Below are 17,104 nucleotides of genomic sequence, written 5' to 3' on the forward strand. Positions count from 1 at the left end.
TCTTACATTGTGCACACTTGGACCATGCGCATAGGGACCTTGATCATGGGAACTATTTGAAAAGGACTGTTTGTGTGCAAAGGGAGTATATATCCTGCTGCCCTCACAACATCTGTGGCATGAACATTTGTTATATATCATTCAGTGCATAATTTCATGCAAAATGCATTGAAACTAACTGCTCTGAAATATCTCTATTCTATCAAAACAGTGTGGTAGGACAATGGTGCATCAGCACACCCAGCGCCCAGGACGTTGCCCCACCCACTGCATGGGAAGAAGCCTATCTTGGGGGTGATGCACTGGCATCCCACACTGGGTGACGCAAACCCTAGTGGTGCCACTGTTCATGAGTCACCTATTCTGTGCTGCCAAGACGTATAAACCATTGGGCAGCTATGTTGCTGCTACTATGTAGCACAGTAGTTCCCAAACTGTGAGCCATGGCTCCCTGGGGAACCATGGAAACCAGCCAGGGGAGCAGCGGAATCCTCATGAAAAACCTGCTGCCATATACAATGTATAGAGTTGTAACCCTAATGAGAGCCACAGCCAATGCTCCAGTAGGTCAGTGAAGGTTCCAGTCGAAAATGTTGGGGACATAGCAGGTGCCAGCAATGATGAAAGGACATGCTGTTGGTGGGTGTGGGCTAAATGAATGGGCTGCTGCTATCAGGCCCCTGTTTCTCATGACATGGTGACATGGGATTGATGGCAACCATTGGAGTTGGCGGTCCTTCTTTTGTTTTATTTAAGTTTTTTCCCCCTAAATTCAGGAATTCTTAGGAGGTGGCTATTGTCAGAAGGCCAGAAATCCACTATTCCAGCAGGATATTCGAATTAGGAGTTAGTAAACTTCATTTGAATTTGGAATGGCATTTGCATTTGGAACAGATTGAGTTAAGTTAGATCAGGGAGGGTGATTATACATTTTATTAAAAGTGTGGCCTTCCTGGCCTATATATCTGAGGCCCTTTACCATCAGTCCAGCAAGAGTCATATTACTGGTCTGGCCCATGCTTTCCAGGCAGGCACCTAGTACATCTGTATGCAGGTTGAGTCTCAGTATCCACGAGGGTTCCGTTCCCAGAACTCACGTGGATGGAAAACATCATGTCAAAGTAAATCCATTTTAAAAACAATGTGCCTTTGGTCAGTGAGCTAAAAACAGCCTTGCTGACCTTTATAATGCATCAAGCAGACAATCAGTCTCTCTCCAGGCACTTAGAAAGGCTTCATTTCGAGGCAGCAATCTCTCCCTTCACCAGGAGCCACAGTGTGGGGGGGGGGGGGGGCGGGGGGAGGTGCTAACCACTTCCACTTAGCATTCTTTCACATGCTCAGGGGGAAGGGAGGGGTCGCCTGCCTCGGAGTGAAGCTGTTCTAAGCACTTAGAGAATGATTGATGGATTGTCGGCTGGCTGCCCACTCCCACATTAATGAGGCTATTCTTAAACATCTTTTTTTAATTTCAAGGGCTTTTCTCATTGAGATAAAACCACAGGTGAAAATTCAGTGAATAATTAATTTACACCTGTAGATGCATGTTTCTTGCGTATCTTAAATGAAAGGGAAATAAAATGTTGACTGGATAACATATGGAGCTGATGTCAGGCTGCCACCCCATGATTGATGGGTGGCGTCAGGATCTGAGTTACTGGGACAGTGTCCCACTATGTTCATGTTGTTTCCTGCTTTCCTTTTTGTCCTAGACAGACTTAAAATATGATGGATGTTGCTTGGATGTTGCGCCAGCATAGCAGTGATGCCCATGCTACTTGGGCACAAAATTGCATCTTTGTTCACCTGGTTTTCATACTGTAATGTAAGACAACTTGTTCTGCACCATAACGGTCATTCTGCAATGACTTCTAGTGTTTATACCAGTCATGCATGGAATGACAGTAAGTCATTGTCTACTGCTGTTCTCAAGAAAACATTGACTTCTAATGTGTTCTTATGATGGGATTTGCATCCTGGCTTCATTTTATCTCCATTTCTTATAAACCCCAGAGATATAAGGTATAAATAAAGAAAGATGAGCTGTCTCACCTGGGATCCTTAGAAAGAATATTACATCAGTGTTTATTCTGGGTCAGTCTCATATTGGTTTCTACACAAACAGTAGGTAGGGCTCCATAACTCGGTTTGTTGCAAAAAACACAGTTAAAGATCCTTTGTCTTACAAGTGTTTACTGCTACAGTATTTATAAATCACAAATGGACCCCAAATTGGGTCAGTTTGTAAGGTAAGACAAAAAGCTAGCATGCTTACTCTTGCCTTGTATTCATTGACAGATAGTTACTTTGTGTAACTTTGTGCCCCTTACTTGCTAGGATACCTCATTATGCACACTGTCAAGAGCAGCTCTCTATACAAAACCCAAATCCTCATGATGAGCTGCCTCAAGCACTGTAGTCTCACCATCTGGTCTTGAGAACACTATGTAGAGTTCTGTATAGCAGAATATTTTAATTGTCATATGTAATTAGATACTGTTATGAACTATCAAAAACATCTATCGTGATGGTAGTAGTTTGCCAGAATTACTTTGCCAGTATTTATATATATATATATATATATATATATATATATATATATATATATATATATATGCATAAATGTGATTCATACATGAATCATCAGTTCCAAGTAAGAGAATGGAGAGTCTTTGCTGTCCAAAACTTTAACTTAGCAGTTACAGGTCCAACCTTGTTATACAGATTTTTATACACAGATTTGACTCAACACAAATGGCCACTGCAAATGAGAAGGAACGTGCTGATCCCTACAGAAGGGGAAAAATGCATCCCTTTACAATTGTGGTTTAAAAAAAAACTGCTTTTCTTACTGTTTTAGAGATACAGTCATGCAAGCGCCCTACAGGTAGACCACAGCTGCGATACAAGGACATCTGCAAGAGGGATCTGAAGGCCTTAGGAGTGGACCTAAAAAAGTGGGAAACCCTGGCCTCTGAGCAGCCCGCTTGGAGGCAGGCTGTGCAGCATGGCCTTTCCCAGTTTGAAGAGACACTTGGCCAACAGTCTGAGGCAAAGAGGCAAAGAAGGAAGGCCCATAGCCAGGGAGACAGACCAGGGACAGACTGCACTTGCTCCCAGTGTGGAAGGGATTGTCACTTCCGAATTGGCCTTTTCAGCCACACTAGACGCTGTTCCAGAACCACCATTCAGAGCGTGATACCATAGTCTTTCGAGACTGAAGGTTGCCAACCATGCAAGCAATCATTCCATTCTTCAGCTGAGCCAGGCAAAGGGAGGGGGTCCTTTCCATTTCTGATTGCTGACTGCCTGTCTACAACAGTAATAAAAGCCATTTTTAAACCACAATTGTAAAGGGACGCACTTCTTAATTTTTTAAACTGCTTTTATTTAACACATTTTATGGTATCAGCAGTGAGTCCCAGAATCTAACCCTTGTGGATGTCAAGGCAAGACCTTATTAGGAGCAGTGGAGGGGCAAGAAGCCTGGAAGTGGGTCTTTAAATCTATTTTTCTACTGTTTTTTCCCCACTGATTTTTTTTTATCCACTGGGGTTCTGGAACGGAACTCCAGTGGATAACTAGGGACGACCTGTATTTACTTTGGCAGATTGTGAGAGCTGCTGCTGCTGAATGGTAAGTAAAAATATGGTCTCTTCTAGTTCTCATGAGGCAGCAAGTGTTCCAGGTGTGTCATATTCAGTGCTTCTTTGAGCATGAGTATCTTTGGATGGAGCACACTGAATATGAACATGTACTTGAACATCATATTAGTTAAACTGTATAATTTTCCAAATCAGAATAAAATGGTGTGTATAGATCATGTTCTCTCTAACCTTGAAGGATTTGAAATACATTATTCTCATAGGCTCATTTATGAATTCATACAGTAAGAAACAGTAATAAAGCAAAACAAGTCAGTAGTATATAAAGTTATTATATTACACAAAATATTTCAGTGAGGAACAACTGAACTTGGAATTTTTAAAAAAATTCATACTAATGTATATGTATCAGAAGACATATAGAGACTGTAACAAGAATGAGATGCAAAATATTTTTTTCTCTTCTGCTTTGATGTTGCTCTTCATCTCATTGGTAACTCCTTTGGCATTAGATAAAATAGCTGCATTCAGAAATGTTCCATATTTTCTTTCACATATCTTGGGTGCCATAATGTTTCGTGTTATTCGAGCACAGTGTATAAATCAGCCTGCTTGACTACCATGTAATTTGTGTTCTGTTTGTTCCTTACAGGTGAAATCTGTGCTTTCAAAATCCATGGACAGGAAATGCCCTTTGAAGCTGTGGTGCTAAACAAGACATCTGGAGAAGGCCGTCTTCGAGCAAGAAGTCCAATTGACTGTGAACTGCAAAAGGAGTACACATTCATCATCCAGGCATATGACTGTGGTGGAGGACCTAGTGGAACAAACTGGAAGAAATCTCACAAGTGAGTGACACTAGGGAGAACAAGTCATGGGCTGTGATATGTGTTTACAATCCAGTTTGAAGAGCTCCCTTTTGTGCTTTACTAACCACTGATAGTGGAAAGCAAAATGCTTTATCACAGGACTTGATTGTTCAATTTGCTATTTTTACTTGCTCTTTCTATCACCTTAAAATAACCTCTTTTAATAGTGCATTCATCTAAACCTTTAAAGACTAATATGAGTCTGGATCAAACAGATTGCTGATGTAGCCGCTATTTACCTTTCTCCAGCTCTGTCGCTAAATAGATCAGTTGCTTTAAACACAAAAGCTTAGTGTTGATTGATCTTCCCATAATCGAATCACACTGAACTTATCTGTTTCTTCCGCGACCCTTTTAAATTTTCATCATCCCTGCAGCATTGGGATACATTCTTATTTACGCTGCATGGTGCTATAATAACAAAATAGGTAAATGCTATTTGTAGGTGGTTATTTTTTAAATCCAGTGTTTGAGAAATTCAGATGAATTCAAGTAAACAAATATTAAGGCCGTAATTCTATTCACGCTTACCCAGGAGTTCATCCCATTAAACTTCTCATTCCATTAAACATCCGATTACTTCTGAGTAGACAGCATAGGATTGAAAGGTGTCTAAAGAGCTTGCATGCTGTGATAAAGATACAGCTGTCAAAAAGGGACAACTAGACTGTGGTTATTGTCTAAATTGAAAATCTGAGACAAGAACTGCAAGATATAAAAATGCACTGAAAACAGTGGTACCATAGGTGATTTTTCCTATTTAGTAAAGCATTAACGAAAATGATGTTCTGATAACACACTGTGCTTTTCCACACTTTTGACAGCGTCAGCCCCCCTTTCATGACATCAAGACTTGGGAAAGTTAAACTTATTTTGTTTAATTTTTTTTAATATATCATAAATCAATATGTTTGAGTGTCATTATAACACAATAGAAAACAATTCCCTTAAAGCAGTGTTTCCCAACCTCTAGGAGCCCACGACCACTGGGGCAAAAAGCAACTCCCTCCCCTCCCCCTCCTGCACACAAAAATACAATTACATTTGTAATAATTAGAGAAGATTTATTAGATTATTTTTATTTTTTGAAAAGATTTATGAGTTTTGTTTCCTGCTGTGGCTGTGGCAGTCCATTCTTCTCCCTCTCTGGTGGTCCACGGGGGAGTGCTCACTTGGCAAGATGCTAAGAGTGATCCAAGGCGACTTTTTTTTTTCTTGGAACATTGAAGACCATTTTCTCAGGTTCTCGTATACCACCTATAATCTGTGGACCACATGTTGGGAACCAGTGCCTTAAAGCATTCAAAATGGCAGTATAAATAAAAGAAAAGGAAACCTCTAGTTTCCACTCTTAAGAAAAATGTGATGTTATAATGCAAATCATTGTGATGAACTAAAACAACCATATTTGTTATGACTAACGTGTATCAATGTTTCCAAGTGTGAATAAATAGTAACCAAGCTGATTAAAGAGTTTTCACCTTCATTTTAATTAGACAATTTTTATTTTACCATTTTAGTGATTTTCTGTGCTTAACTCAGCTACTCCTTGGTAGATGTTACTGCTGTAGTACATTATTTGGAAACAGGCAGAAACTTTGCTGATGATTCTGATTAAACTACTCTTAAGCTACTACCGTAGCTGCATTTCACCCCATGGAGGGGGGAACTTTGCTGATGATTCTGATTAAACTACTCTTAAGCTACTACCGTAGCTGCATTTCACCCCATGGAGGGGGGAATTCTTTTATCCTCTTTACTCTGTTCCCAGTAGAGAAATCTATATTGCCTTAGTTCTGCTTTAAAATGGTGAGCATTTATAAATGTTCATATCCTCTCACTGTTTCATTTTGTGTGGAACAAAATGTTCCATTTGAGTTCAGAGCTGTGCAAATGAAATGCAGAAGGAAATTCTCTTTTGCTAGATCTCCTTGCAGGAGACCTTCCTGTTGAATGAAAGCATGAATTTTTCCAACCTTATCTTAAATTTGTCTGCATTCATGTTTCAACCTTTGCATCTTATATCCTTTTCCTTCATTTGGACTGCACAATTTCAAAATCTTAATCTTAATTTATTGTACTCTGAGTTTAAGTATATAATAGAAAAGGTGAATATAAACCATTTCACGCTGGGTTTGGCAAATGAATGGGCAGGAGGTCTGGTCTAGAGGGTAGAGCCTCCATTTGCCTGGAGATAACATCCACAAGGTCGCCAGTTCGAGGCCACCGGTACCATGTGACCTTGAAGCAGCTGACAAGCTGAGCCTAGTGATTCCATCTGCTCTGAGCATGGGAGGATGGAGGCTAGAATGTGAAACCAGATCAGAAAGAAACATCTGAATGTTGTGGTTCTTGAAAGATAGAACCTTCTTTCAATTGTAAAAATCCCTACGGGGATTTAAATAGCCTGCCTATGTAAACCACCTTGAATAAAGTCTTGAATAAAAGACCAAGAAAGGCGGTATATAAATACCTGTTGTTGTTGTTGTTGTTGTTATTATTTGCTGCATATTGTGATATTTTCTTTCTTCATATTTTAGGGCTGTGGTCCATATCCAGGTAAAAGACGTCAATGAATTTTCACCCACTTTCAAAGAAACAGCTTACAAGGCAACTGTGACCGAAGGGAAGATCTATGACAGCGTTTTGCAGGTGGAAGCCATGGACGAGGATTGTTCCCCTCAGTTCAGCCAAATATGCAATTATGAAATTGTCACAACAGAGGTTCCATTTGCTATTGACAGAAATGGTGAGTGCTTCCTTCAGATTCTGTACATCTTCGCTAATGTACATTAATTTGGCTACTGCGATGATTTTTAGAATTCTGCGATTTATAATTACGGAGAGTATGTTTTCATTTTTTACTTAATGGAAAGATACAATGAATCAGTCCCTTTTAATGTAATGTTATTGTTCAAGCAAAGCTGAATGCAATAGACATGAATCATTCTTGAATGATCCCACTGAGGATTTGTTCTCTTTTTCAGTTTGTCATCCCTTAGCCAGCAGTAGGGCAGGGGACCAAAGGGTCAGAGACATGTTGACATTTTAGCCAAAGTGTCCAGAAATCTGATTTGGTTTCTAGACATATACATACCTCCAAACGGGAGGTGTGCAACGGGAGAGATGTTCAGGATGATAAAATATAGAGGTAAAACACAGTTGCATCATACTTTTATTTCTCCTTTGGGGATGGAAAAAGAGTGGTTGTAGATCTGAGTTTTGTGGGGGACAGAAGGACCTGTTCCAGTCCATGAGTTTCAGTTCTTTTTTTATTTAGAATTTTAATTTTATTTCAATTCCATTTTCTCCTGATCACCACTCATCATCCCAAAGTTATTCCTTATTGTCCCAGCATACTCAGAAGATGCTTTTGTGAGCTAGAATTGTTTGGATGGAAGAAGTTTCTTTGGGCAGATAGTCAGTTTCCAGTTACCATACTTGAGTGCGGTACCTTAATCCAGTGTTTCTCAACTGTGGGTCGGGACCAACTAGGTGGGTCGCGAACCAATTTCAGGTGGGTCCCCATTCATTTCAATATTTTATTTTTAACATATTAGACTGGGATGTGACTGCATTTGGTGAAATGTTACAGATCCGTACTTTTAACAGGCTACTATGTATATGCTTTTAAGAATGATAGTCATTCCAGGGTAAGTGTGGGTAGGATTGCAGCCTCGGATTGCAAAAAATTTTCCTGTTTGATGATGTCACTTCTGGTCATGACATCACTTCTGGTGGGTCCTGACAGATTCTCACTCTAAAAAGTGGGTCCTGACGCTAAATGTTTGAGAACCACTACTCACTCTCTCTCTCTCTCTCTCTCTCTCTCTCTCTCTCTCTCTCTGCATTTTACCTGGGGATGCTTCCTATTTCCTAACTGACATTCTTGCTTTTTCCTCCTCATTCCTGTCCCTGTTTCCTATCTGCGTGCCTATAGTTTTTATTTGTGTTTACTATTAATTTAGGTTGTTTCTGTTTAGCTTTTTAAATGAAAGTTGGCTCCTTTACCTGAAATTGCTAGTATTAATCCTTTGGAAGGGTACTGAAATGCCTACATCTGATATTCCGATTGACTGGAAAACAGCAAAATGAGAGAGAGGAGAAATACAACTGGGTTTCCCATTGAAATTCATTGGTAAATACATTTTCAGATGAAACAAATACAAAAAATCAGTACAACAGCAAATTAGACTTTCAGCAATGAAAATGAATGGAAAAGTAAAACTTTTTTCTTGCACATTCTTACTATTGAGGTACAGCAACAGAGCGGTAAAATGTCTGAATTGCCAGTTTTTTTCTGATAGCCACTTTCTGTGATCCAAAAGTGTTTTCATTTATTCTAGGAAACAATGTGCCTTCTGTTTATTCTGTGCATTAGCTCCTGGATTTTTGACACCTTATCAGGTATATGCAGTCCAAATTCTGTTTAAGCTAGCAGAAGCAGGAAATAGTGTTTGTCTCATCATAGGATAGCACTGAAAGATTCCATCTTTGATTTAAGAATTTAAAGGGACCTATTGCTAATTCGCATTATAAAGAAAGAGAACTACTACATATTCAGAGGTGACTGAACTATGCTGTTATATTACTATATAGTCACAGACAGTACAGATCTTTAGGCTTTCGCAGACTGTGGGGTTTGTGCCCAATAATGTGCAGTTTGTCTACTCATTTGTTGATCCAGGTTTTTGTCAGTGTATTATTTCTGCTGGAAGAGCAAGTATACTATATTATACAAGCACTCAAATAACGTTATGTGCTTTTTAAAATTCAATGTTTATTCCAGATAGCACATTAATTGAAATTGTGGGTATAGTGAGGGGTATAGTTGCACAAGTGTCACACAGCCAAATCCTGAGCTGCCTGGGATGCATGGCTGCAGCGGCACCAAGGACAGCTGCCGCCACATCCTGCGCGCCTCAGCCTGCCGCGGCAGTGCCTCGGGAAAAGGGGACTTTCGTCTCCTTCTCCCGGATAAGGGAAGCAGCCCTGCACTGACCAGAAGGTCAGTGGTAAAGTAAAGGCGTTCGTGTAGGGCGCAAAGAACTTCATGAATGGACAGAATCTGGTGGAGTGGAGCTCCAACGGACCCGCTTCTCTGTCTCCCTGCTCCCTCCCTTGGGCACACCTCCTGCCCGCCCTCTCTTCGCCCTCCCCATGCCTCCCCCCTCCCCGGAATGCCTCCTCCCTGCCTTCGCTTACCGTACCGATGCTCAGCGGTCTTGAGACCGCCGAGCAGCAGAGGCTGGATGCCCGTCTGGTGCTAGCCCGGCGCTAGCCCAGCACTGGCCAGCGCTGGTTTAGCATGGGCAATAGCCCAGTGGTAGGACTTGAAGGCGTGCCTTGTGGCACATTTGCGACAGTGTGCAGCGGCATGAAGACGCTGTGCTAAACTCAGGATTGGGCTCACAGTCTCCTATCTGTGCCTTATTAGTGATTTTATGAAATCTTCCTGCCCATTTGCATAGCTGTGGCTGTCTTAGTGTATATCTGCTTCAGAGCTGGACCAGTCAAACAAATTACTTTTTTTTGTTCATATATTTTTTTGACATTATTTATTTATCTGTTAATACAACATCACCTAAAGAACCTGAATCCGTGGGTAGTAGCCATCATAGGACCTCTGGACATGACAAGAAGTGCCTTCTGGTCACGTCCAGAGGTGTTCTGAGGCACTGGGAGGCCATGCACAACCTTCCTGCACCTCAGAACACCTCCTGACATTACTGGAGGACTCTTCTGTCACCCAGGAGGTCAGGTAAGCCCCTCCAGCATAGGTTCAGAACCAGTGCAGAGTCAAATCCATGGATTCTGAACCCACAGATAGAAGATCCACCTGTATGCTGCCTATTCAACATTTCATTAGTTGTGCTTTGCTGGACATGCACTCCCCTTCCTAGGCACAAGAAAACACTGAATTATTTTATGATTAAAATAAATGAAAGGATGCTGCAAACACAGTACAAATCTGATACAGCTATTTCCCTTGCAGCTAAGTTACTTCCTCATCTATCAGGTCGAGACCAAAGTGCTATTGTCTCTTTACTCTTACTGTAATGCACCTTTATGTGTCCTTAAACTGTATCGTACAGGCTTGCTTTCTTAGTTAAATCAAAGAGCCTTTATACGTGTATGAAATGTTAGTCTAGATTCTGCCGTTGGCAACAAGCATTATTTCCTTCAAATTAACCTCAATTTGTCTGTTCTTGAGAAGCTTAGGTAATAAAGTGTTTATGAAAGTGTAGGTATTAATGCATCTGTGCCACCAGAATAATTTAATATTTGTTTCATTTTCAGAGATGAGCATTTTTTCCCCTGAAATTCTTTCTGTGTGTTGTCAAAATTATAAACTGAAAGTGTTCCTAGAGCTTTTTTTATTTATTTAGCCAGTCATTTCATGCTGCATTGCATTGTAGGAGAGAAAACATCTCTCCTATTTAACACAGATCTGTCTATTTGAGTGGCTTTTTCATAATGTATAACTGAGCATCCGACAATAATACCAGTTAGCAGCAATAAAATGCAAATGGTAGTGAAAAAATCCCAACTCTCATTACAACAGCACAACTGGAAGGCAAATGTTTGAATGTTGTATGGAGGGGCGGGGCGGTTAAGATGACTGAAATGTTGTTTAAGCAAATGAGAGCTGTTTAGTAAGTCTTTCTTGGAGAAAGTATGAAAACAAAGGATTTTTAAATGAAGAACTCAGTATGTGGTGTATGTGCATAATTCTTTTTTTTCTACGGTAATTGATTTGTTTTTATTCTAGGTTTGTAATGAGCAGAGGTATAGTCAAAGGGTGAGTGGAACACAGCACCAAGACTTCTCATGCAGCAGGGGGTGTACTATTACCAGCAAGATTTACAGGTGCTTCCTTTGAAATTTTTTTCAAAGGAGATTTGTTGAGATGAAACACCAGGCCCGTGAGGTGGCAAACTGAAAAAAATTTTGCCTATTGTTATAAATACCAGTCTGTCTTATTTCCAGTCCAGAGGTAGATAGATGATAGAGAAGGGGTGCATATGGATGATCCCTGAGGATCCTTTAAACTGATCCCTGGGGGAAGGCCGACAGGAGCCATGGGGCATCCGGTTCGGGACTCCTCATCCCTATGGGATGAGGATGGGGAGGTTAGAGAACAACAAGACAAAGGCAGGGTAGGAGAAGAAATTGGGAAAGGTAGCGTGATGGGATGTGATAGACGGTTTGGCACAATGAGAGGATGCGGGGACAAAGGAGCGAATAAGCAGCCCATCCTGGGGCATTCCGTGTATAAATGCTTTTATGCGAATGCCCGAAGTCTACAAGCAAAGGTGGGAGAACTGGAATGTCTGGTGACAAGGGAAAACATTGACATAGTGGGCATAACGGAAACCTGGTGGAATGCGGAGAATCAGTGGGATACCGCAATCCCGGGCTATAAACTCTACAGGAGGGACAGGCAGGGGCGTGTTGGAGGTGGGGTGGCCCTTTATGTTAAGGAAGGGATAGAATCCAGCAAAGTAGAGATTGAAGGTGGGTCCGACTCCACCGTAGAATCTCTGTGGGTTAAATTACCAGGCTTGTGCAGCGATGTAATACTGGGGCCGTGCTATCGTCCTCCAGACCAGAAATCTGATGGGGACCTTGAAATGAGGAAACAGATCAGGGAGGTGACAAGGAGGGACAGGGTTGTAATCATGGGGGACTTCAATTATCCTCATATTGACTGGGTCAATTTGTGTTCTGGTCACGATAAAGAAAACCGGATTTCTTGACGTGCTAAATGACTGTGGCTTAGATCAGCTAGTCACGGAGCCCACCAGAGGACAGGTGACTCTGGATTTAATTTTGTGCGGTACGCAGGACCTGGTTAGAGATGTAAACGTTACTGAGCCATTGGGGAACAGTGATCATGCTGCGATCCGTTTTGACGTGCACGTTGGGGGAAAATTACCAGGCAAATCTCTTACAAAAACCCTTGACTTCCGACGGGCGGACTTCCCTCAAATGAGGAGGCTGGTTAGAAGGAGGTTGAAAGGGAGGGTAAAAAGAGTCCAATCTCTCCATAGTGCATGGAGGCTGCTTAAAACAACAGTAATAGAGGCCCAGCAGAGGTGTATACCGCAAAGAAAGAAGGGTTCCACTAAATCCAGGAGGGTGCCCGCATGGCTAACCAGCCAAGTTAGAGAGGCTGTGAAGGGCAAGGAAGCTTCCTTCCGTAAATGGAAGTCTTGCCCTAATGAGGAGAATAAAAAGGAACATAAACTGTGGCAAAAGAAATGTAAGAAGGTGATATGGGAGGCCAAGCGAGACTATGAGGAACGCATGGCCAGCAACATTAAGGGGAATAATAAAAGCTTCTTCAAATATGTTAGAAGCAGGAAACCCGCCAGAGAAGCGGTTGGCCCTCTGGATGGTGAGGGAGGGAAAGGGGAGATAAAAGGAGACTTAGAGATGGCAGAGAAATTAAATGAGTTCTTTGCATCTGTCTTCACGGCAGAAGACCTCGGGCAGATACCGCTGCCCAAATGGCCCCTCCTAACCAAGGAGTTAAGTCAGATAGAGGTTAAAAGAGAAGATGTTTCAGACCTCATTGATAAATTAAAGATCAATAAGTCACCGGGCCCTGATGGCATCCACCCAAGGGTTATTAAGGAATTGAAGAATGAAGTTGCAGATCTCTTGACTAAGGTATGCAACTTGTCCCTCAAAACGGCCACGGTGCCAGAAGTTTGGAGGATAGCAAATGTCACGCCTATCTTTAAAAAGGGAAAGAGGGGGGACCCGGGAAACTATAGGCCAGTCAGCCTAACATCCATACCGGGTAAGATGGTGGAATGCCTCATCAAAGATAGGATCTCAAAACACATAGACGAACAGGCCTTGCTGAGGGAGAGTCAGCATGGCTTCTGTAAGGGTAAGTCTTGCCTCACGAACCTTATAGAATTCTTTGAAAAGGTCAACAGGCATGTGAATGCGGGAGAACCCGTGGACATTATATATCTGGACTTTCAGAAGGCGCTTGACACGGTCCCTCACCAAAGGCTACTGAAAAAACTCCACAGTCAGGGAATTAGAAGGCAGCTCCTCTCCTGGATTGAGAACTGGTTGGAGGCCAGGAAGCAGAGAGTGGGTGTCAATGGGCAATTTTCACAGTGGAGAGAGGTGAAAAGCGGTGTGCCCCAAGGATCTGTCCTGGGACCGGTGCTTTTCAACCTCTTCATAAATGACCTGGAGACAGGGTTGAGCAGTGAAGTGGCTAAGTTTGCAGACGACACCAAACTTTTCCGAGTGGTAAAGACCAGAAGTGATTGTGAGGAGCTCCAGAAGGATCTCTCCAGACTGGCAGAATGGGCAGCAAAATGGCAGATGCGCTTCAATGTCAGTAAGTGTAAAGTCATGCACATTGGGGCAAAAAATCAAAACTTTAGATATAGGCTGATGGGTTCTGAGCTGTCTGTGACAGATCAGGAGAGAGATCTTGGGGTGGTGGTGGACAGGTCGATGAAAGTGTCGACCCAATGTGCAGCGGCAGTGAAGAAGGCCAATTCTATGCTTGGGATCATTAGGAAGGGTATTGAGAACAAAACGGCTAGTATTATAATGCCGTTGTACAAATCGATGGTAAGGCCACACCTGGAGTATTGTGTCCATTTCTGGTCGCCGCATCTCAAAAAAGACATAGTGGAAATGGAAAAGGTGCAAAAGAGAGCGACTAAGATGATTACGGGGCTGGGGCACCTTCCTTATGAGGAAAGGCTACGGCGCTTGGGCCTCTTCAGCCTAGAAAAGAGACACTTGAGGGGGGACATGATTGAGACATACAAAATTATGCAGGGGATGGACAGAGTGGATAGGGAGATGCTCTTTACATTCTCACATAATACCAGAACCAGGGGACATCCACTAAAATTGAGTGTTGGGCGGGTTAGGACAGACAAAAGAAAATATTTCTTTACTCAGTGCGTGGTCGGTCTGTGGAACTCCTTGCCACAGGATGTGGTGCTGGCGTCTAGCCTGGACGCCTTTAAAAGGGGATTGGACGAGTTTCTGGAGGAAAAATCCATTATGGGGTACAAGCCATGATGTGTATGCGCAACCTCCTGATTTTAGGAATGGGTTAAGTCAGAATGCTAGATGTAGGGGAGGGCACCAGGATGAGGTCTCTTGTTATCTGGTGTGCTCCCTGGGGCATTTGGTGGGCTGCTGTGAGATACAGGAAGCTGGACTAGATGGGCCTATGGCCTGATCCATTGGGGCTGTTCTTGTGTTCTTATGTTCTTATGGATAGTTTGTTGAGGCAGTGGTGATCCTGGGCCATGACAGCAAGCTGCCACCACCCCCCACACATATACATCTGTAGGTGTGTACTACAGAGAGTGTCCTAATGAGTTCCTCCACCCCAACATTTACCTCTACACCATTGAAGATAGAGAAAATGTTTGGAATTTTCAAATATTTAGTTTCAAGCACTAAAGAAAATACAGCAATGGCATGTTCTTTCACATAAACTAGTGAGAGGTTTTAAAGCAACTCTGTATAGGTCACTATAACTGGGGATTTCCTAGTTTACAGCTTACACTTCTTACATCATGTAGACCTCCAGCAAGAGACCTTGCCATCATGCCAGTTAAGTTAGGGTGGGGAGAAGATGGAGTATAGAGTCCATGAATGATTATCTGGGAAGATCTTTAGCATGTTGAAAAAGAGGATTGAAAATCATTACCAGCACAGTGTAATTTATGAATTTAAAATTTGCCTGTAAAATTATGTTTGACTGCTTTTTTATATTTTTTTTTTAAGTTTGGGGGAAATTGTGTGGTTTCCTGATCCCAGGTAGGTTAACCCATTTATATTATTTTCCAGGATACTTCAAGGTGACATCATAACATGCTTATGCCTTTGGCACTTGGAACTTTCTGAATTCAAATAGTATACACTTAATGGGTAACATGGGAGATGAATTAAGTTGACAGTGAAAACCTACACTAGTAAGAGCTTTTAATTATCCAACATATAGTCAGAATCCTAACGTCCTTTATTCATTGTTGCCATATTGTGATATTGCCAATACGGGTATGCCCAAGTATCCGTGGGGGCTCCATTCTGGACCCCCCCCATGGATACTGGGGATCTGTGAGTACTGGGGATGCCCTTCTAAAAGATAGGGAACAGGAAGGGGAATGTTAGAAATTGCTTTGTTTACCTTACTGCAGCAAAAATGCTGCATTTACAGGGCTGCAGGCAGCTTTCTGAGTTGCCTGCAGCCTCTTCTTTGTTGCTGGAGGTTCCTCCTTTCCCCCAATGTTGCCCTAGAATGCATCGTAACCAGGAAGAGAATCAATTGCAATGCATTCTCGGGCAACATTGGGGGAAAAGAGGAGCCTCCAGCAACCAGGAAAAGACTGCAGGTAGCTTGGACGGCTGCCTGCAGCCCTGTAAAAGCAGCAGTTTCACTGTGTTAAGGTGAACAGAGCTATTTTTCTCCTTCGAATTCCCTAACTTAGCTCCTTCATGTTCGTTAAAGGCCCCCATGGTACCTGCAGATAACTGAAACCCGCAGATACAGAATCCGCTGACACCAGGGTATGCCTGCATATTTATTTATTTAAGGGATTTTTGTACTGCTTTTCTGAAACTCAAAGTGGTATACAACAGAATGCATCACATTATAACAACAAAATACAATATTAAGATTAAAAAAAAACATTAAAAACCATAAAGCAATTTAAAAGTTACAGCAATAAAAGAGCAGATAAAATTTATAGCAGCATAAAAATAAAAAAATAAATAAATTAACAGGTCCCAAGGGAGTACCTCCCTCCCCAAAGGCCAGCTGAAATAGGTAGGTCTTCAAACCTCACCGGAAACCATGGACTGAAGACGCTGCTCTAAGATGTTCTGGCTGCTGGTTCCAGAGGTGTGGTGCCACAGCTGAGAAGACCCTACATCTTGCCACCATCCCCCTGGCTTCAAATGGTGGCAGTATCCTGAGAGGGGCCCTTTCTGATGGCCTCAGAGGACACGCAGGAATATATGGAGGAAGGCAGTCCTCGAAGTATCCCGGTCTTATGTTGTACAGGGCTTTAAAGGTCATCACCATCATCTTGGGATTGGAAAGGAATGGGTAGCCAGTGTAGCGGCCGGAGCAATGGTATGGCAGATTCCACATGTCGAGCTCCAGTGACCAACTGAGCTGCCGCATTCTACAATAACTGCAACTTCCAAACAATTTTCAGGTGTAGCCCCATGTAGAGTGCATTACAGTAGTCTAACCGAGATGTCACTAAGGCATAGGTATATGCCTTTCTCCTTGTCTGCATACATCGACTTTTCTGTATGCTCCCAGTGCACTCCACTGATACCAGTATTCTGAAGGAATCTTCCTCTAAGCAGGTACCAAGCCTGACAAAACCTATAACGTATTTTCTTCCATTCAAGTTAACAACCAAATTTTAAGAAACTAGTTCACTCTGTTTCTTTTTTGTTCTGTACAAAAGAAGAGGGCTAATGTATTGCCACAACGTGCATTCTCTTTTTCCTGTGAACCATGTTTACAGCACAATTCTATATGTTTACTCTAAAATATGTCCCACTGCAGTCAGGAAGACATCCTGATAATTCTGTGTATAGGATTGCATCCTA

General features: G+C 42.2%; 1 protein-coding gene across 1 annotated transcript in view; it reads left to right on the forward strand.

Annotated features, from left to right (window-relative positions):
- CLSTN2 (calsyntenin 2) overlaps positions 1-17,104 on the forward strand; it is a 429,960-nt gene that overhangs the window by 307,819 nt on the left and 105,037 nt on the right. Inside the window, exons 3-4 of the mRNA XM_066620198.1 lie at positions 4,258-4,453; positions 7,015-7,223. Of these exons, the coding sequence (XP_066476295.1) occupies positions 4,258-4,453; positions 7,015-7,223 (405 nt within the window). The remainder of the gene's footprint in view (positions 1-4,257; positions 4,454-7,014; positions 7,224-17,104) is intronic.

The sequence above is a fragment of the Tiliqua scincoides genome, chromosome 3 (assembly GCF_035046505.1).
Source record: "Tiliqua scincoides isolate rTilSci1 chromosome 3, rTilSci1.hap2, whole genome shotgun sequence".
Lineage (NCBI taxonomy): Eukaryota > Metazoa > Chordata > Lepidosauria > Squamata > Scincidae > Tiliqua > Tiliqua scincoides.